The 18343-nt window shown below is 49.6% G+C and overlaps 1 protein-coding gene across 1 annotated transcript in view; it reads right to left on the bottom strand.

Moving 5' to 3' along the window:
- The window catches only part of POC1A (POC1 centriolar protein A), an 82354-nt gene that overhangs the window by 44318 nt on the left and 19693 nt on the right, over positions 1 to 18343 (bottom strand). Inside the window, exons 7-8 of the mRNA XM_007952086.1 lie at positions 11440 to 11508; positions 8575 to 8673 (exon numbers count right to left, since the gene is read on the bottom strand). Of these exons, the coding sequence (XP_007950277.1) occupies positions 8575 to 8673; positions 11440 to 11508 (168 nt within the window). The remainder of the gene's footprint in view (positions 1 to 8574; positions 8674 to 11439; positions 11509 to 18343) is intronic.

Here is an 18343-nt window from a genome sequence, read left to right on the forward strand (position 1 = left end):
AAAAAAAAACCCTAACCCACTGCCATTGAGTTAATTCTGACTCCTAGCAACCTCCATGGGTTTCCAAGGCTGTGAATCCTCATGGATGTAGACTGCCTCATCTTTGTCCTGCAGAACAGGTGGTAGTTTGAACCTTCTGGTTAGCTAAATGCCTCACCCACTGTGCCACCAGAGCTCCCAAGCTCCAGCCCCTACAAACTCACAGCAACAATCCAAGAGGGACAGAGACTCTCTTCTTCACCCTGCCTCCATGCTACAGTCACTACCTGGCTAGACTATTTTCCAACAGACTAATGGTACTCAAGGTGAGTTCCCAGACCAGGTACAACAGTATCACCTAGATACTTGTTAGAAATGCAAATTCCCACCCAACTGGAAGTGGGGCCCAGCAAGCCGTGTTTTAGCAAGACTTCATGGTGATTCTGATACTAGCTAAAGTTTGAGAACCACTGTAACAGGCTTAATGCAACAAATGTCAAATGTTTAAAGGCCCATCTCCTCATTATTATTACTGCCTGGGCTTCCATGGAACACCTACTGATGTATTTCTATGACTGCTGTCTTTTACTTGTTAAAGACAGCCCCTCTCTTTAGAGACACAGTAATGATTCAACATGTGCCTGGCAGTGGCTCTAACTCATCTCCTATAGAGTCAATTGTACCTTCAAGAACAAAAAGGAGATAGGCTCCTACCTGCTTCCCAGTAGTGGATGTGGCAAGTCTGACACCAAGGGAAGGTCCTGGGCCTGGGGTTGCCCCTCTACCAAGAGCACAAGAGCCTGGGGTGCTCCTGGACTGGGCATAGCCACCTCACCTATAAGCCACTGTCCAAGAAGGCTTTGTTCCTGTCCAAGTAGGAAATTTAAAAAAAAAAAAAATTGTGACAACTTAGTTTGGTAACAAATATTGACCCTTCTCTATTTCAAGTCTCCTCTCTCTTCCCACTGTAACTAAGAACCCCAGAACACTTTCTGTAACTTCCATTTAGGTAAAGGCAGGAAAAAGGTAACCCTTCTTGTCTGAATACCTCTGCCACTGGACCATTTTTATATGGCCTTTCTCACCATGATCTTTTAACTCCCACATAATGATTGGGTGGGGCTATGCAAATAAGGTGCTACAGCCCACCAAGGGGATGGACAGCTTGCTAATAATGCAAATAAGGTGCACGGTGCCCTTGTAGGGGTTGTTGTTGTTGTTGTTAAGTGCCGTCGAGTCGTTTCCGACTCACAGCGACCCCATGCACAGCAGAACGAAACACTGCCTGATCCTGCGCCAGCCCCACAATCCCTGCTATACTTGAGCCCATCATCGCAGCCACCGTATCAATCCATCTCATTGAAGGCCTCCCCCTCTTTTGTCGACCCTCCACCCTACCAAGCATGACATCCTTCTCCAGGGAATGGTCCCTTCTTACAACATGACCAAAATAGGTGAGATGAAGTCTGGCCATTCTTGCTTCCAAGGAGTTCTGGCTGCACTTCCTCCAGGACAGATCTGTTAGTTCTTTTAGCAGTCCATGGTACTTTCAGCATTCTTCGCCAGCACCACAACTCAAAAGCATCAACTCTTCTTTGGTCTTCTTTATTCATTGTCCAGCTCTCACATGCATACGAGGCGATTGGAAATATCATGGCTTGTGTTAGGCACACCTTAGTCCTCAAGGAGATATCCTTGCTCCTCAGCACTTCATACAGTTCCTTTGCAGTTGACTTTCCCAATGCTACACGTCGTCTAATGTCCTGACTGCTGCTTCCGTTGGCATCGATTGTAGAACCAAGCAACGTGAATTCTTTGACAACCTCAATCTTCTCTCCATTTATTGTGATGCTGCTCATTGGTCCAGTTGTGAGGATTTTTGTTTTCTTTATATTGAGACATAATCCATACTGCAGACTGTATTCTTCAACCTTCATCAGTAGGTGCCTTAAGTCATCCTCACTTTCAGTAAGCAAAGTTGTATCGTCTGCATATCTCAGGTTGTTAATGATTCTTCCTCCAATCCTGATACCACGTCTTTCTTCATATAGTCCAGCTTCTCGGATTATTTGCTCAGCATACAGATTGTATAAGTGTGGAGAAAGGATACAACCCTGACGCACTCCCTTCTTGATTTTAAACCATGTAGTGTGTCCCCTTGTTCTGTTCGAACGACAGCCTCCTGGTCAAGGTACAGATACCTCATGAGTACAATCAAGTGCTTGGGAATTCCCATTCTTCTCAATGTTATCCATAATTTGTCATGATCCACACAATCAAATGCCTTTGCATAGTCAATAAAACACAAGTAAACATCTTTCTGGTATTCTTTGCCTTGAGCCAACATCCATCTGACAGCAGCTATGATATCCCTTGTTCCACGTCCTCTTCTGAATCCGGCTTGAACCTCTGGAAGTTCTCTGTCAACATACTGCTGCAAACGTTTCTGAATTATCTTCAGTAAGATCTTACTTGCGTGCGATATTAATGATATTGTTCTATAATTTCCACATTCTGTAGGACCACCTTTCTTTGGAATGGGCACAAATATGGATCTCTTCCAGTCAGTTGGCCAGGTAGCTGTCTTCCAAATCTCTTGGCATAACTGAGTGAGTGCCTCCAATGGAGCATCTGTTTGTTGAAATATCTCAATCGGTATGCCATCAATTCCCGGAGACTTGTTCTTCACCAGTTCTTTCATTGCAGCTTTGACTTCTTCCTTCATTACCATTGGTTCTAGATCATATGCCACTTCCTGAAATGGATGAAGATCCATCAGTTCTTTTTGGTACAGTGACTCTGTGTATTCCTGCCATCTTCTCTTGATGTTTCCTGCATCATTCAATATTTTGCCCATAGAATCTCTCAGTACTGCAACTCAAGGCTTAAATTTTTTCTTCAGTTCTTTCAGTTGGAGAAATGCTGAGCGTGTTCTTCCCTTTTGGTTTTCAGACTCCAGGTCTTTGCACATTTCATTATAGTAATTGGCTTTGTCTACCCAAGCTGCTCTTTGAAATCTTCTGTTCAGCTCTTTTACCTTTTCATTACTTCCATTTACTTTAGCTATTCTCCGCTCAAGGGCAAGGTTCAGAGTCTCTTCTGTCATCCACTTTGGTCTTCTCTTCTTTTCTTGTCTTTTTAGTGATCTCTTGCTTTCTTCATGGATAATGTTCTTGATTATCTTCCCATAATTCATCTGGCTTTCAGTCGTTGGTGTTCAATGCATCAAATCTCTTCTTCAGATGATCTCTAAATTCAGGAGGGATATATGCAAGATCATACTTTGGCTCTCTTGGACTTGTTTTAATTGTCTTTAACTTCAAATTGAATTTGCATATGAGCAGTTGATGGTCTGCCCCTTGTAGGGGTAGGACCATGCAAATAAGGTATCGTGAACCCTAATGAGAGGATAGGAGCTCTGGTGGCATAGTGCCTAAGGCATTTGACTGCTAACCCACCAGTCACTCCTCGGAAGGAAGGTTGGGCAATCTACTTCCCAAGTGATACCGCCTCAGAAACCCAAGGAGGGGTCGCCATGAGTCAGATTCAGCTCCACAGAAGTGGGTTTGGTTTTTTTGGTTAATGAGAGGATTGGTCAGTTGTGCCATCCCACTAGGCTTCAAATGAGCCATCCCAGAGGCAGAAGAGGGGATCTCAGTACCATCAAGAAAAAAGAGCCATGAGATCCCTGCACTGAACTTCCTTGGCCAAGGAGACAGAGTTGTAACACTTTGCTGAGACAGCAAGAGATGGGCAAGAAGCAGCGGCAAAGAAACAACAGCAGCAGACCAGCATGAGAGAGCAGTAAGCGAGTGGTGGGCTTCTGGCACACAGAGTGAGAAAGCTGAGCACCTTTGGGCAGGAAGCTTGATGGTAGAGTGAGGCACCTCTAGTCATTTATTGGCAGAGCTAAAAGAACTTTCTAACATTTGCCCAAGCAAGGTAAAGGCTGCAGGGCCGCAGGGCCAAGAGGCCTCAGCCAGAGAGAAGTGTGCCTGTAGCATGGCTGAGAAGAAGCTATTCTGACCGAAGAACTGTATCCTAAGTTGCTTCTGATCCTGAATTGTAGCCTGTTACCTCCCTAATAAACTGATAATCATTGAGTATAGTCTTTGAGTTCTGTGTGGCCATTGCAACAAATTATGGAACCCAGCAGAGAAGTAGAGAGTGCCATGGGAGGGATGGTTGGTGTCAGAACTGGCAAAAAGGCTGGAGGGTGGCAGCATATCTGACCTTCACCTCATAGGAATCAGCCTGGGGCTGTTGTTGAAGTTAGATGAGGAGGTTGGATGAAGCTGCACTATGTCATTTTTAGAGCCACCCAGATTAAGCAAATGCCAGGCTAGAAACTTATTTTCCAAGGAAAGAGATCCAAGTCCTTCGTGCTCCCAGATAAGAAAGCAAATCTATGTGGCAGGTGGAAATAGCCTCTTCTTCACCTCCCCACCCCCATGACTCACAAGGTAAGGTGCCTAGCACCTCTAGATTCTCACCACACAGCAAAATCTAGTACCAGGAGTCTCTGGGCCGGGAACTGGGGTTCAAGAATGCCAAGTCAAGCCTGCTCCTGCAGTGGCACCCTAAAGGAAACATGGGGACTGAGGCATGGGCACAGGAGATGGCTGAGGCCTCGCCCACAGAACTTGAGGAACAAGGAAGAAGCAGACCATTCCCAAAGAAGGATGAGGCTGCAGGCTCAAGTCAGACATTCTTACCTGGCTCAGCATCCTCTTCCTGGAGGACAGCTCTAGCAACATAATTCTGGGGGTCCTGGACACCTACAGTGGCTGCTCAGGCTCTCGGTTCTCACCCCAGGCACTTTGCCCCAGTGAATCACAGGAGTGGGTAGGGGAGAACCAATGATGCCTGCAAGGGCCTATGACTTCACTGTGGAACAGGGACCACTTGCAAAGAGCACTCAATATCCAAAATTATCCTGATCAGATCTGCCCACCTCCACCAGCTCACCCTCATCCCAACCCCTTGACTGAACTGGGTGGGGGGGGGGAGACAAGCCAGCTCTCAATCAGACAGAGAAGGGAAAAGGAACATTTTAAAAATAGCTAAAGCCTGGTGAGCACTTGCCATGTGCCAGGCACAGTGCCAAGTGCCTGCCCAGCATGCCCCACCTCACGCAATCTCCCGAAGCAGGGCCCAGCATCTCTCGATGGGACAGAAGAGGAAAGGGCCTCACGGGGGTCTGGCCAAATGTCCAAGGTCATAGCCTAGGCGAGGCAGAGGCAGGATTCAAACCTAAGTCTGCTGAAGTCAGAACCCAGGCTCTTAACCAGAGTTAAGCTTTTCCCCTTAAAATAAGGATGTCTTGAGAGGCGATGGGAGAAAAGCCCTCAGCCCCAGAATTCAAGGCTACTGTTAGAACTAAGGGCAGCCAGCCCTGAGAACTCATGGAGTGATTTTGCTTTTTAGTTTCACTGAATTACCTAGAACTCTGCGTTCTTTCCCTCCCATCCTAGCCCGCACAACCTGCCTTCCTGGTTGCATAATGGGCCCTCAGATGTTTGGAGGGAGGCAAGAGTGAGAGTAGATCAGAATAAACACATCTTTGCTATTTAAAATTTGCTATTTAAAAGTGGTCCAAAAAATGCTTCTATGGTCAAGGCAGAAGTCAGCCTTGTGGTGCCTGGGGCTTGGAGGGGCAAGTGCTAAATCCAAGGTCCCTGCATCTCAGGGACAGACCCCAGAGCACAGATAACAGGAGGGTATCAGAACTTGGGGGAAGGGGAGCAGTATATCCAGAGAGGGCAGGCGGCCAGTATGTGGCAGGGAACTGAATGAAGCCCTGACCCTTGAAAACACCAGTACAAGCCCACTACCAACAGCTCCCGGAGCCCCACCCCACCATGCCTCAAGTGTGGCTCACTAGGGAGCCCTCCGGGCGGCACTCATCTCGCAAGTGGCCCTTCCAAGCCTACTCCAGACTTGAAGCTGCTGTGGGCAGAACGCTGAGTGTCCTGCCCACCCAGCCCAGAGCATGGGCTTCAATATTCCTGCAATCTTCAAAGTAGAGAACACTCCTCAGCCACAAGACCTAAAATCACTCCTCATGCACAATTCTGCCAAGAATAGAGGGGAAATGGAACCCATTATTCTCATTCTGAATGTCTGGGAAATGGCTTTTGCTTTTCAACATGAAATGTGCCTAAAAATAAGCTGTGCATTTCAACCAGTGGTTGAAAATAGCTCCGTGTAGTGAACAGAGCTCTGTGCAGAGTGGGCTCAAGGACAGCTTTCATTCCAAGAATGACACCGAAACATCACTGTCACAGAGAGAGGGTTTCCAGGGCACAGGGGCTACTGCAGGTTCCCAGGGCTGCCCGGCCTTGTCTGCAATGGGTCTGCCCCATTGGCTTTTGACTGCCACACTCCAATGGGCATGTGGCCAGGAATTCAAGACTAAGCACCTAAATGGGGCTTTAGGAGCTGAAGCCCAGCATGAAGCCAAAGCTGAAAGGGGGCAGAAGCTCATGGGATTTGCCAGCTCCTAGGGCAGCTGACCCACCCTGGCCAGTCAACAAACCCCCCTCACCTGATACTATCTCAGAGCCTGGGAAGAACACACTCTAATGATAAGAGAAGAATACCAAATTGCTACAGGCAAAAGGTTTTTGTTGTTTTATCATCACCTCTACAAGATCCCAAAGCCTGACAGGTCAAACAACATTCCTACAAAATGGGCTTCTGTTGGAAACCCAGATCCAACTGGAGCCCCTCTAGAGTCCTCACCCCAGGGCTGTGGGAATGGCTCCTCCTACCACTAGGACAGCCCCATCCTCAGCTACACTTCTTGTGCTGCTAGAATAGCTTCCTTCCTGGACTCACTCCAGAGGCAGGAGTTATCACAGTGATTCCCAACTGGGGACAATCCTATCCCCCCGAGGACATTTAGCAATGTTGCCAACAATGACATTATTGGTTGTTACAGCTGAGGAAGTGGGTGCTACTAGCGTCTAGTAAATAAGAGACCAGGGATGTTGCTGAGCATCCTGAAATGCACAGGACAGTCCTCACAACAAAGAATTAGCTGGCTCAAAACAGCAACGGTGCCACTGTTGAGAAACCCTGGGTGTGTGGACAGAGGTGGAGGACTCTGGGACTAGCAAGCTCCTAGGACATAGCTGTAGTTTTCCTTGGGGAACTGAGCCACCCTGGCTAGTCACACGGGCTACTCACCAGATACTATCTCAGTTCCAGGGAAGCCCTTGGGCAGGAAGGGTGAGAACACAGGTCAGCTTCCCTTCTGACCCATGGAGGAAACCCAATCACTAAACAGTGTTTTAAAAACAAGCTCTCCTTTTGACCTTGGAATTCCGAGATCAGAGAAGCCCCTAGAAGAATATACCACGTGTGTGCATGTATAGGCATGGGCATGTATGTGCAGGAGGCTCATATGAAAACCTGGGGTCTCAAAGTACTTATGACAGAGAAGGACAAAAGCCCTGATCTAAACAAAGAATGCTTTCAGGATTAACCAGTCACGTCATAGATTAACACAGCTCACCTATGTTACATACAGGGTCCTCAGAACCTGCCTACGGGGCAGGTCAGGTCCTGTTGTGGAGATGAAGGTCTCAGGAAAAATGGGTACTTTGCCTAGGACCACACAGTCAGGGTTCAACTCCAGTTCTCTGACCTCAAGACCATATCCTTTCCCCTATGTGAGCCCCAGGTGGTGATGACCAGCAGGCAGAGCTTTGAGGGTGAGTTCCATGGAGGCCTGAAGGTAGTATAGGAACAAATAGTTGCACGTGAGGAGGGAAGGAGATCCAATATGTTGGAGCCAAAGAAAGCCCCAGGGTGGACATAGGAGACTTTCTGGCTCTATTCTGGGCTCCAGCCTTGAGTGCTGGGGGCTTTGGGTGAGCTGCTTCCTGTTGTTCAGGCCTGTGTCCTTGCCTGGAGGAGGCCATGCTGCCTTTAAGGTCTAGAAGGAAGAGATGTCAATAGGCTGTGACCACAGGAGCCAAAACCCTCAGGGTTCCACCACCTGTAGCTTTACACTTATTTCAGCTGATGCACAGCACCTTATTTCAATGTCACCATGGTAGTTATCCGTTTTCCCCCAAAACAATCATCTAAAAAATATTGTTAAATATTTTCATTCAGGAATATTAATTAAATACCCTCTACCAACAGAGGTCCTAAAAATGCTTTGTGGCTGAGAAACTTCCTTCTCTCCACAGCTTTGGGAAAAAAAAAGGAAGTGAGAGCCACATGGCCTTTCCCATTCATTCCAGCTGTGGCTTCAAATCCCGCCACCCAGGGCTTGGCATGAGAAAGGTCTTTCATTTCCTCAGGCCTTAAGCAACTGGCAGCGTGTGCCATGGAAACACCCCCACACCTGGGCACCCTGCAGCCTACTTTAATAGCCTCTTTATGTCTTGCTCATTCATTCTAGATTTAAAATGAAGCACCACAAGTGTCAAAGTATTGTTTGGTAGATGACAAGCTCTTATCATGGTCCCTTCCTCCTCTGAACAGCCTAAGCTCTAGCCTCCCACCTTCTCTGAGCCCATGGCTGTTCACCATGACCCTAGCCTCCAGAGTCACAGGGTTCAGGACACTCCTGCCACCTACCAGATTCCCGGCAGAGCTGGCCTGCATGGCTGGGGGCCTCTGCACTTTTACAATTTCGCCACAGCTGGTAACATCAAAGTTACTCCTCCAAACCATAACCTGCCAAGACCAAGAAGCAAACAGAATTAGGACAAAAAACTCTTACCAGTCTACATCACCCACATAACGGCCCAGGGACCACCCTCAAAGTTTGGGCCACTGGCAAGATAGTTGTCCCACCTGACACCCTGACTCTCAGACCCTCCTCACTGCTGTGGGAAGCAGGCTTCTTTGACAGGCCTCGAGAGAATCTGGATGGGCCAGCTGGATGGAATCGCTGCCTTTTCACTTGCTGGTCCCTCTGCCTGTGGTACTCAGAGGCCCGAGCTTCACATGCCTGGCTCCTCCTCAGGTTGAAGTCTCCACCTCAATACCACCTTCTCAGAAAAGCCTTCCCTGACTATTAATTTTCATCATAGCCCCCTATTTGTTTCCTACATGAGAGTTAGTAGTTATTTAATTTATGCCTTTTCCATATTTAACATCTATCTTTCCCACTACTAGAAGCTACTGAAGGTGGTGGCCTGGTCTGTTACACTGTGAGAAGTGGTGAAGACAGAGATTTCAGGCCAGACCTGGTAGATCCTGGCTCTATCCCTTACTGTGTGACCCCAGGCAAGCACCTCAACTTCTCTGTGCCTCAGTTTCCTCATCTGTGAAAAGGGGATGGTCCTAGTTCCCATCTCATAGAGTTGCTGTGGGGCTCACAGGGGGTAGCTTGACACAGATGTGGGTACTGAGGGAGTAACACAAGCCATAACCCCAAAGGCTAAGCTCAGACACACAAAATACTGCCGCCACCACTCCCATGAGTATCTTCCTTAATACAGGATCACCTCCTGAGGCTCCTCCAACAAAAGTTCCAAGGGACATGTGTTCCTGGGAAGCAAGTGAGCTATCCTGCTAGAGGGTTATTGGCAACCTGCCACCGTATTTTTTTAGGGTTGCCTCCAAGATGGCCGACACGGGCCTTAGAACAGGAACTGTGGAGGTCACTGAGGCCACAGAAACCTACCACATCTGCTTAAGATGAAATGTAGTGTGCCCTAGCAGACACTCCCTGTTGGTTCACACCCAGGAGCCTGGTCCTTTGGGACATTTCTTAGTACTCTGTGAGCAGCTCCACTCCCCAACTGAGGGACACTGGTCTCTGATTTTTCACCTTTACAAACAGAACATCAGCACATATCTTGTTTCTAGGGTCGTTGTGTGGCATGCAAATCTAATTGCTGAGTAAATTTCTAGGGGTGGAATGACTCCTAGCAGGTGTGAACAGATAACGCCAAACATCACTCCAGAAAGGCTGTCAGAGCAGACTTTAAAATGGCAGCTAGGGAGCTGCCTGAGGGGCTACAGTGGGCGGCAGCCTTTCTACCACGTTGCTTCTTGTGCTGCGTGAATTTCTTTAATCACAACTTTATGTGCTGTGTGAATTTATTGTACTAGTTTCCCTATTCTTCTAAACAATGAGCCTGGCTTCCAAGTTCAGGGAAAGCTCAGGGGCCCCCTTTGCCTTCCTCCTCCCCCGACTGGTTAGTGTAGGAGCTGGTGCTGGTTATAGAAAGATGCCTGCAAATCTTACCCAAAAACCAAAAAAAGCAAACTGACTGCTATTGAGTTGATTCTGACTCATAGTGACCCCCTCTGGGTTTCCGAGGTGGTAAATCTTTACTGAAGTAGATCACCCAGTCTTCCTTCTGTGGAGTGGCTGGTGGGTTTGAACCACCAACCTTGTGGTCAGCAGTCAGATGCCTTAGGCACTACACCACCAGAGCTCCTTCAACTCTTACCCAGGCTGTGCTAAAAGAGCCTCAAACCACCCTTTGCCTTATTGGCAGAGAACTGAACCTAAAGCGGTAAATCTGGGACTGGCCTTGGGCTCACTGGGCTGAGGAGCTGTGAGACCTAGTATACTTGGAAGAACATTCTTGATGACCCACTAGGTCAGCAGTGGACGAGAACAGCCATCTCTCACCACTCGGGAGAGTGTAGTTCTCTGGATAAGCAGCGCTGGGTAGGGACTCTGGAGTGATTTCTAGAAGCCCTTGGTCCAAGCTCTGGAATAGACCACAGGGCCAGGGTGTCCAGACCAGGAGACAGGTCCTTGGTGTTCAGCAGTCTGGGCAGAAGGCACTAGGGCACATGGTGGGTGGGGGTGGGGAGCATGGCCTCTCTGGGCAGCCAAGGATTTTGGAAATGCTGCCCCTCAGTCAGCGCACTATGGCCAGGGAGCAGAGGGAGGTGGATGATGGAATAGAGGCTCCTGGGTCAGGGGCATGACTCTGGAGTCAGATGAGCCCTGGTACCTGACCAGCTCTGCTGTCTATTGATTCTCAGTCTGTTCAACTACAGAATGGAGAGATGAGGGTGCCTCCCCACAGAGCTACCATGAGGACTGAAAGAGATAAATGTTGTGTGAAGTTCTTGCCACATCAGCCCCTTTATCAGGCCCACAGTAAATATCTATTTTTTACTGAATTATTATTTCATCATTCATTTATAATCAGGAAAAATAAATTAAGAAGAAAACCAAACTTTAACTTTCTCATGACAGTGATAGCCCCAGACTCCTAACCTGTGCTGGAATGAATACTATGGGGTCTGAGATGCTACTCCAGGGTCAGCGTCTTGCAGAAGACCCGCTCTGGGGAGGTGATGGCCCCAGGTCTGTGTGCCCGCACCCCAAGCTTCATCAGAGCCTTCTAGGTTGTGGAAAGCCACCCAAGGCCATGGCTGGTCAAATCTGGCCTGTCCCCTGGATAGCCTCTGGCCTCTGTTCTATCTGATCAGCATCAGCTGAGATTCCTTAGTCCATTCTTTACTTACTTGTTCATCAGAACCTCCAGAAGCAAAATACTCCCCTGTTCTTGAAAAGGCAACAGTGGTGGCTGGTCCCTATCAGAACAAGCAAAAAAGAACAAACACCAAAGGTCACTCTAAATTCTCAATAAACAGAAAAAAACTAGAAGCTCTTGAATGAAAGCAGCAGCAGAATAAAGGGCAGAGGACCTCATTTAGCCCATAGTCCTCCCCAGCTTCTGGCCAAAGAGCCTGCTATGGCAAGATTCAAATGCTATGGCTAAAAGTTGTGCTCCTGAGCACCATTAACAAAACAAAGGCCAGGCCCTGGGGCCATGGGTGGGCAGAGATGAATGAGCAGGCCAGTCCACACTGGCAGCCCTGCCAGCCAGTGTCACTACCCCTCCTTCTCCAGTGAGGAGCTGGAGGTCAGAAAGGTGCATTGATTTGCCCCAGGACTCTAGTCCCTCTGCACCAGGGCCATGCTCCTCCCTCATACCACCTTGCTGCTGAATCCATCACTTGCACAGAGACAGGGTACAGTCAGGGAGCATAGGTGACATGGAGGCCAGAAGCAGGGCAGGGAAAGAAACCTGCACAGAGGAGTGATGTGATGGATCCCTCTAATGTGGGTGTCACCTGCCTCATGTTAGGGCCTATGGAGAAGGAAAGCCTGCTCGGGTTCTAAATGGGAGACCAGGCTCGTGCCAGGCAGTGATGTGAGGGGCAGTGAGCATGGGCAGGTGTGTGGGCAGGGGTGTGATCTCCTTCCCCACATGCCTGCAATCCAGTCCAGAAAACTGCACAGAATAAGAATAGATTTAGCAACGATACCATAAACCATCATTTCCTCCCAGTTACACTTTTATTGTGGCCATTACCTAGCATTCCCTGAGCAAAACCAGATAAAAGAGGTTCATCTCCAGAGGAAGGCAGCACAGCCACTGTCATGAAGGCAGCCACAGTTCCTCCAGCACAGAGAGCATCATGAACCCCAGCCGCCCATGAGAGGTGCCCCTGTCAGCAGAGCTGAGGCTGAACCATGAACGAGAGGAACACTGGGAAGCACCTTCCAATCAATTCCAAAAAACACCAGTAGTCCAGTTTGGGGCTGGAAAAGGGACCCTGAGGAACATTCAGAGGTCCCAGAAGAGTAAGAGCTGCCACCTGCGCTCAGGCATACTGGGCAGGAGGGAACGTGCCCACCCACACTTCCAGAATCCACCCATGGCTCCCCCTCTGAGAGGTGTACATAATGGAAATTATGAAGTTTAAGTAATTACAATACCAGCTACCGCTGAGCACCTGGGTGGGCTCAGAGTACCTTACCTGAATCAACCCATGTCATCCTCAGAGGATGGTTTGTGTATTTACCCTCTCCAGAGGTGACATGTCTAAGTGAGGGAGCACGGCCTGAGGGAACACAAAGACAAAGCTCCCAGCCTGTGCCTCTCACCAGCTTTCTCTATGCAGAAGGTAACAAGGGGTCTGGGGGTGTGCTCCAGCAGCCCTGGGAGTCAGTCCTATGCCATCAGCAAACAGGATGGAGCAGATCCACATTTACCGACAGGAACAATGCCCAACAACATTGGTGAGTGCAAAATGCCAGTACAAGACAGTGTGAGCCATGTGACCTCATCTGTATAACGCCAGCCTGAGTGTGGGATGGGGCAGGACTGTCACTCAGATATCCTTCCAGCAGCAGTCTATACAGTTAACAAGACTTATTGGGAGGGAGAGGTACAATGTCAGGAAACTTTTACTTAATTCTCTGAAATCTCTGTAATTTTCTATATTTTTAATTTTTTTTTTCCACAATGACTATATGGCATTGCTACCTTAATATAAAAAGAATACCACAAAACTATTTTCATTTTGAGGAAAAACAAAGAGGGACGAGAGAAAAGGGAAGGAAACCAGTACATGGAGCACCAATAAAGACGGGCTCTGTCTGCCTAAAGCTCACTGAATAATGGCAGGTTTCCAGGAAGTCACAGCAAGTAAGTGACCAAACAAGTATCTGTGGGTCACTCTCCTTTCCTGTCATCACTCAACCACCAGATGCCAAGTTGGGAACAAGATGCTGGGCAGGGAGCCATTCAGGCAAGAGAGGCTGTAGCTCAAGGCTCAGGAAATGCTGGGAGGGAGCAAAGCACAGTGTGTGTGGGGAATCTGGAGAGGCCAGGCCTCAGCCTTTCCCAACAGCGCCTGCTCAGCACTAGTGGGCCTGTGTGGCTTCTGCACACTCTCCTGCCTTCCTGGAAAAACGACCTTCCATGCAGGCTCCTGCACTTCCAAGGCACAAGCAAGAAGAGGACTGTTGGCCCCAGGCTCCACTTAGGGCCAAAGCCCACGTGGCCTAAAATGTCACTCTCCACTCTAACACACTTCAGGCTCCCTGATAATAATGGTCCCAACCCCTCAACTTGGCCTCCCAGGTCCCAGTCTAGTGCCTTCCTCACCTTGCCTGTCCCAATGCACCAGCTTCACTGGACCACTCACTGCTCCTCAAGTCCTGTGAGCTAGAAACGCTCTCTTTTCTCTTCCTCTCCGTTCTTTCTGTAGCTCCCTGTGTTGAGCTCTTAATTCAGTTATTTTCATTCTTTCTCAGTTTTAAACAAATTTATTTGAAGCTACAAATTTGCCTCTGATTATCATCTTAATAAACCTCACAAATTTCTAACATGCAGTATTTTCACTGTCATTAACTTCCTTTTTTTTTTTTTGCCATTCCCACTTCTTCTTTAACCCACTCACTCTTTAGGAGTGCATTCTCAGAGTTTCCAAACCCTGGGGACTGGAGGGGGTCTCTATCATTGATAATGATCAGAATGAGACACATTCTGAGACTCTTCTAACCTCGTGGCAGCTTATTCCTTTTATGTCATTAATCATTTTTGATGCATTCAGGACAGCAGCTCAGAGCAGGGACATTGTCAATCTGGTTCTTCCCACAGGCGAATCCCCATGGTCCTTGGCGGTGATTCCTGAGTGCAACCAGCTCTGCAATCCTGCTCCTTGGCTGGGCTTCAGCAGTGTGGATTCCATCCAGCTGTGAAAGGCCAGTGCCCACCTGCCAGAGGCCCAGGGTGCCATCTCCAGGCCAAGTCCCACCAGGGCCACACTCTCCACCTAGGACCACCCAGTCTTTTGTGAGATGCTCCTGCTTCATTAATCCTGAGCCCTGAATGCAGCCCAGCCTCCTACCCACCTGTCCTCCTGACCAGTCACACTTGCCTCTTGAGCTTGGCTAGACCAATACCCAGTCATTCCAGCACCTGCCATCTCTCCCTGAGTACACTCCACCCCAAGTGACCCATGCCGTCTGCTTATCACTCACACAGCAGAGCACACTGGAGAAAGCAAAACAAATTAGCCCAGAGTGAGTCACTCCCACCAACTCCCAGCCAGGCCCCCATCACTTTTCTGGACCTCTCTGCTCTCCTCCACCCTTTCCTCACTTGCTGACGCCCCTGCACAAGTGAATTTTGCTCGTTGTTCCCCACAGCAGCCACGCTGGCAAAGGCCCAGCTAGGAACCCCCCACCCCACTGCCACATTGCAAGGGTTTTGAAATGTTCTTTCGTTGCCTCTCATACACACAGCGTGCCAGTGAACAAACAGGACTGTCACACCACATGCTCCCTGAGTCAGGTACAAAGGAGTAGGTACAAATGATACTGTCAAATAGACATGGAGACCCAGGAGACCAGAGGCCTCAGCGTAGGCACTCTGATCTCTGACCCCAGGTTTAGGCAGAGAAATGGCAGCCCAGCTCACTGGACCACTTCCTTCTCAGGTCCCGGCTGAGGAGGCTCTAGCACAGTGTCTGAATGGTGGTCCCCAGGACCATCACAACCCAATAGACAAAGGAGTGGCCTTTGTGCCAGGCCTGCTGCACAGGCTCTCTCCCAATCTTGGCTGAGGACACCCACTCCAGCCTTCAACTGTGTTGCTGGCAGGGGATGGATGGCAGGACAGGTTGACCTCTTGGTTACCTCCGGGGGGACTGAAAGATCTCTTCTCCCTCTTCACGCTCTCTCATCTCTCCCAGGAGGTGTCTAGTTATCCAAGCTAGACGTGAACTTCCTGAGCATCATGGTAATCCTCCAGAAAGAAATGAGTGAGTAAGAGCCACAAAGCACTCAACACAGAATCAGGGAAGAGGGGCACATTTTGAGAGCATTTTTGCACCCAAGTGCCTCCTCTCCCAAAGGGCAACCTACATACCCCTGCCTCTCTGTCCCACTCCCACCCTCCTTCCTTGAGGGGGTCCCCTTTGTTGCCACTTCCCCAGCCCCCAGCTTCCCTAGCCCCGGCCTTGGCCTGCATAGCCCTGGTGCTCAGTAAACAACAATGGGTCCCACCCTCTGAGCCTGTACTTTCTTGCTGAGCCTCAGAATATGGCGCCTCCCGCAGACGGCAGCCCCTGGGCAGGCTCCGGGTCTGCAGCAATGGCTGCCCACCCGCACTGGGAACCAACGGGGGCATGTAGAACCACATGCGGCTCCATCCCTGGTTACTTCGCAGCAACATGCACACCAACTGCACAGCCATAAACACCAGACTTAACTCCCCACCCACGTTCCACCCACTGTGCTGTCCCAAATAGATCGAGGAGACTTAAACCAAAGGCATGTGGCTCAAGAATATATTTCATAAATACAGAAAATAAATCTGTATTTCTAGTACGTTGCCCCCACGCTTGCCACAGAGACTGTGAGGACCTCACTCAGGGCATGAGACTTTGAACGGCAGCTGTAGTCAGTGGGAAAGCCCTTCCCTCTCCCAGCTGGTCTCCCTTCTGTAAATGAGGGGGTGAGGCAGGAGGAAGAGGCTCCTCTGCAGCTCTCACATCCTTAAGTCTATTAAACCCAGCAAGGAGCAGGGACTCCCCTTCCTCCTGCTTAATTGTCACAGTGTAGCCGACCCCACAAGCGAGACTTTCCAGAGCCTCAGAAGGGTACTGGCACCTCCAACCACTCTGAGTTAGCCCTGGGGTTGTCACTTGGGCTTCCTGATCCTTGGCCTCCAATAGCCAGGCCCCAGAGAAGATAACTAATGACACAAAAGGGCACTGCAAACAGGCCCAGAGACCAAGGCACCAGCCACAGCACAGCCACAAACTGTGACAATGACCCTCAAGCCAGTGGCTAGGGGCAGCTGATGGGACAAGCATGTCTGGGTCAGGGGACTCATCTCAGCCCCCCACCAGCAGGACAGATTTTAGGAAGTGCATGATGAGAGGAAAGCCAAAGCAAGAGGGCATTCTGGGGGAGATGAAATCAACCCTGAACAAAATAAAAAGCCAGACAACTCCCCAAGAGACTTCATGGGTGGGTGGAAGGAGAGGAAATGGGCGATCCTCCCTCCTCAGAGGAGAGAGGCCCATCAATGGGGTGGCTAAGTCACCAGGGACATCCCCATCATGGACTCATCTTCCTAATGAACATGGACTGTCCACCCACTCAGTGCCAGGGCCGTGTCCACAAAAGAAACTCCTAATGGCCTTGTAAAGAGTTCCTACCTAAAACAGCATCAGATGGACCGCTTTCCAAGAGCTGTGAGGACCTACTGTGGACTGCCAGTTTAGACATGTCCTCTCTTACTCTGAGGCAGATATGGGGATGTCAGTCTCACAGATGAAGAGAGAAGCTCAGCAAAGTCAAGGACCTGCCCAATGGTAAAGCTGGGAATGAGTTGACCTCACTGCCCACGCCCTTCCTTCCCTGTCCGCCACCTCCAAGAGCTTGAGATGATTCAGCTGCATAAGATGGGGGCTCCCATTGTATTTCAAAGCCAGAAACAGGCAGGTACAAGTTCTTTGCTCCTGGTAACACTAGCGTGTTTCTATAGAAAACTGGTCATCATCACTCACCAGATATGCAACCAAATGCACCTCGGCACTCAGCATCAGTCAAAGAAGGTGCTGGCAAGGGGCAGGGGGCAGGTTCTTCACCAACTCCAGTGTTTCTAGGGGTGAAGGCTGAGGAAGGGGTCCTACTCTGTATCTAGGTAGGCAGCATCTCCCTGATCTGTCCATTCTCTCCAGGGTAGGCAGACTCAGGCTGGAGATGGAGGGGCATCCTATCTCTCAGCCTTAAGACTCCTCTACCCATCTTGCCCCACTGCCCTGGCAAAGGTGAGGTGTATCAGTACCTGCAGCCAGCGCCACCTTCTGCCACTGCTGAACTCACTCACCCAGCAAAGGCCCCTAGCTCTGTGCCCACCACCCAACCCACTCAGCCACACTCACCCCACAGCAGCCTCTGAAGAGTCCCATGGGCCCTACCTGCAGCCAAGGAGCTCTGTCCCTGGGTACAACATGCACGGCATCAAGGTCCTAGCCTGTGGGGCAGGAGCCCCTCTCATTATTCAACCACATCCATAAATAGCCCTTTGTAACTTAAAGTCCCAAAGCCAGGGCGGCAGAAGAGAAACATCAGAATTCTTCGGGAAACTTGTAAACAATGTCCAACCCCAGGCCTACAAAGTAAACTTTCCCGAAGACCCCTCAAATAGGCTTATGGAAAGTGCAGCCAATCACATGCTAGAGAATTACCTGACTGCCGCATGGTCAGATTCCTGGGCTGATGAGCTGCCCTCATACCCTTAAGGCCAACACATAGATCCAGCCCAGAAGACCCAGGGCCATGGTGGGCAATCCTGACCTTAGCCTGGCACACAGCAAGCTGCTCCATCCTGGTACCCTTGTGCCCTTAGGAGACAATGAAAGGTGCATCAAGGAGACTTCCAGCCTCAATCCAGACAAGAGAGTAACAGCCCAACAGCATGCTCCTTGGCGCTTCCGTCTTCACTCCTCCCACTCACTGCCCCCAAAGGGGCACCCAGGCCCCTGGCACAATGGGACATGGAAATATGGCTCCATTACTCAAAACCCCTCCTTCCTGGTCAAGGCTTGCCTGGCCCCA

Source organism: Orycteropus afer, unplaced genomic scaffold, assembly GCF_000298275.1.
Source record: "Orycteropus afer afer isolate SDZICR_OR568_19922 unplaced genomic scaffold, OryAfe1.0 scaffold00323, whole genome shotgun sequence".
In the NCBI taxonomy this organism is placed as follows: Eukaryota; Metazoa; Chordata; class Mammalia; order Tubulidentata; family Orycteropodidae; genus Orycteropus; species Orycteropus afer.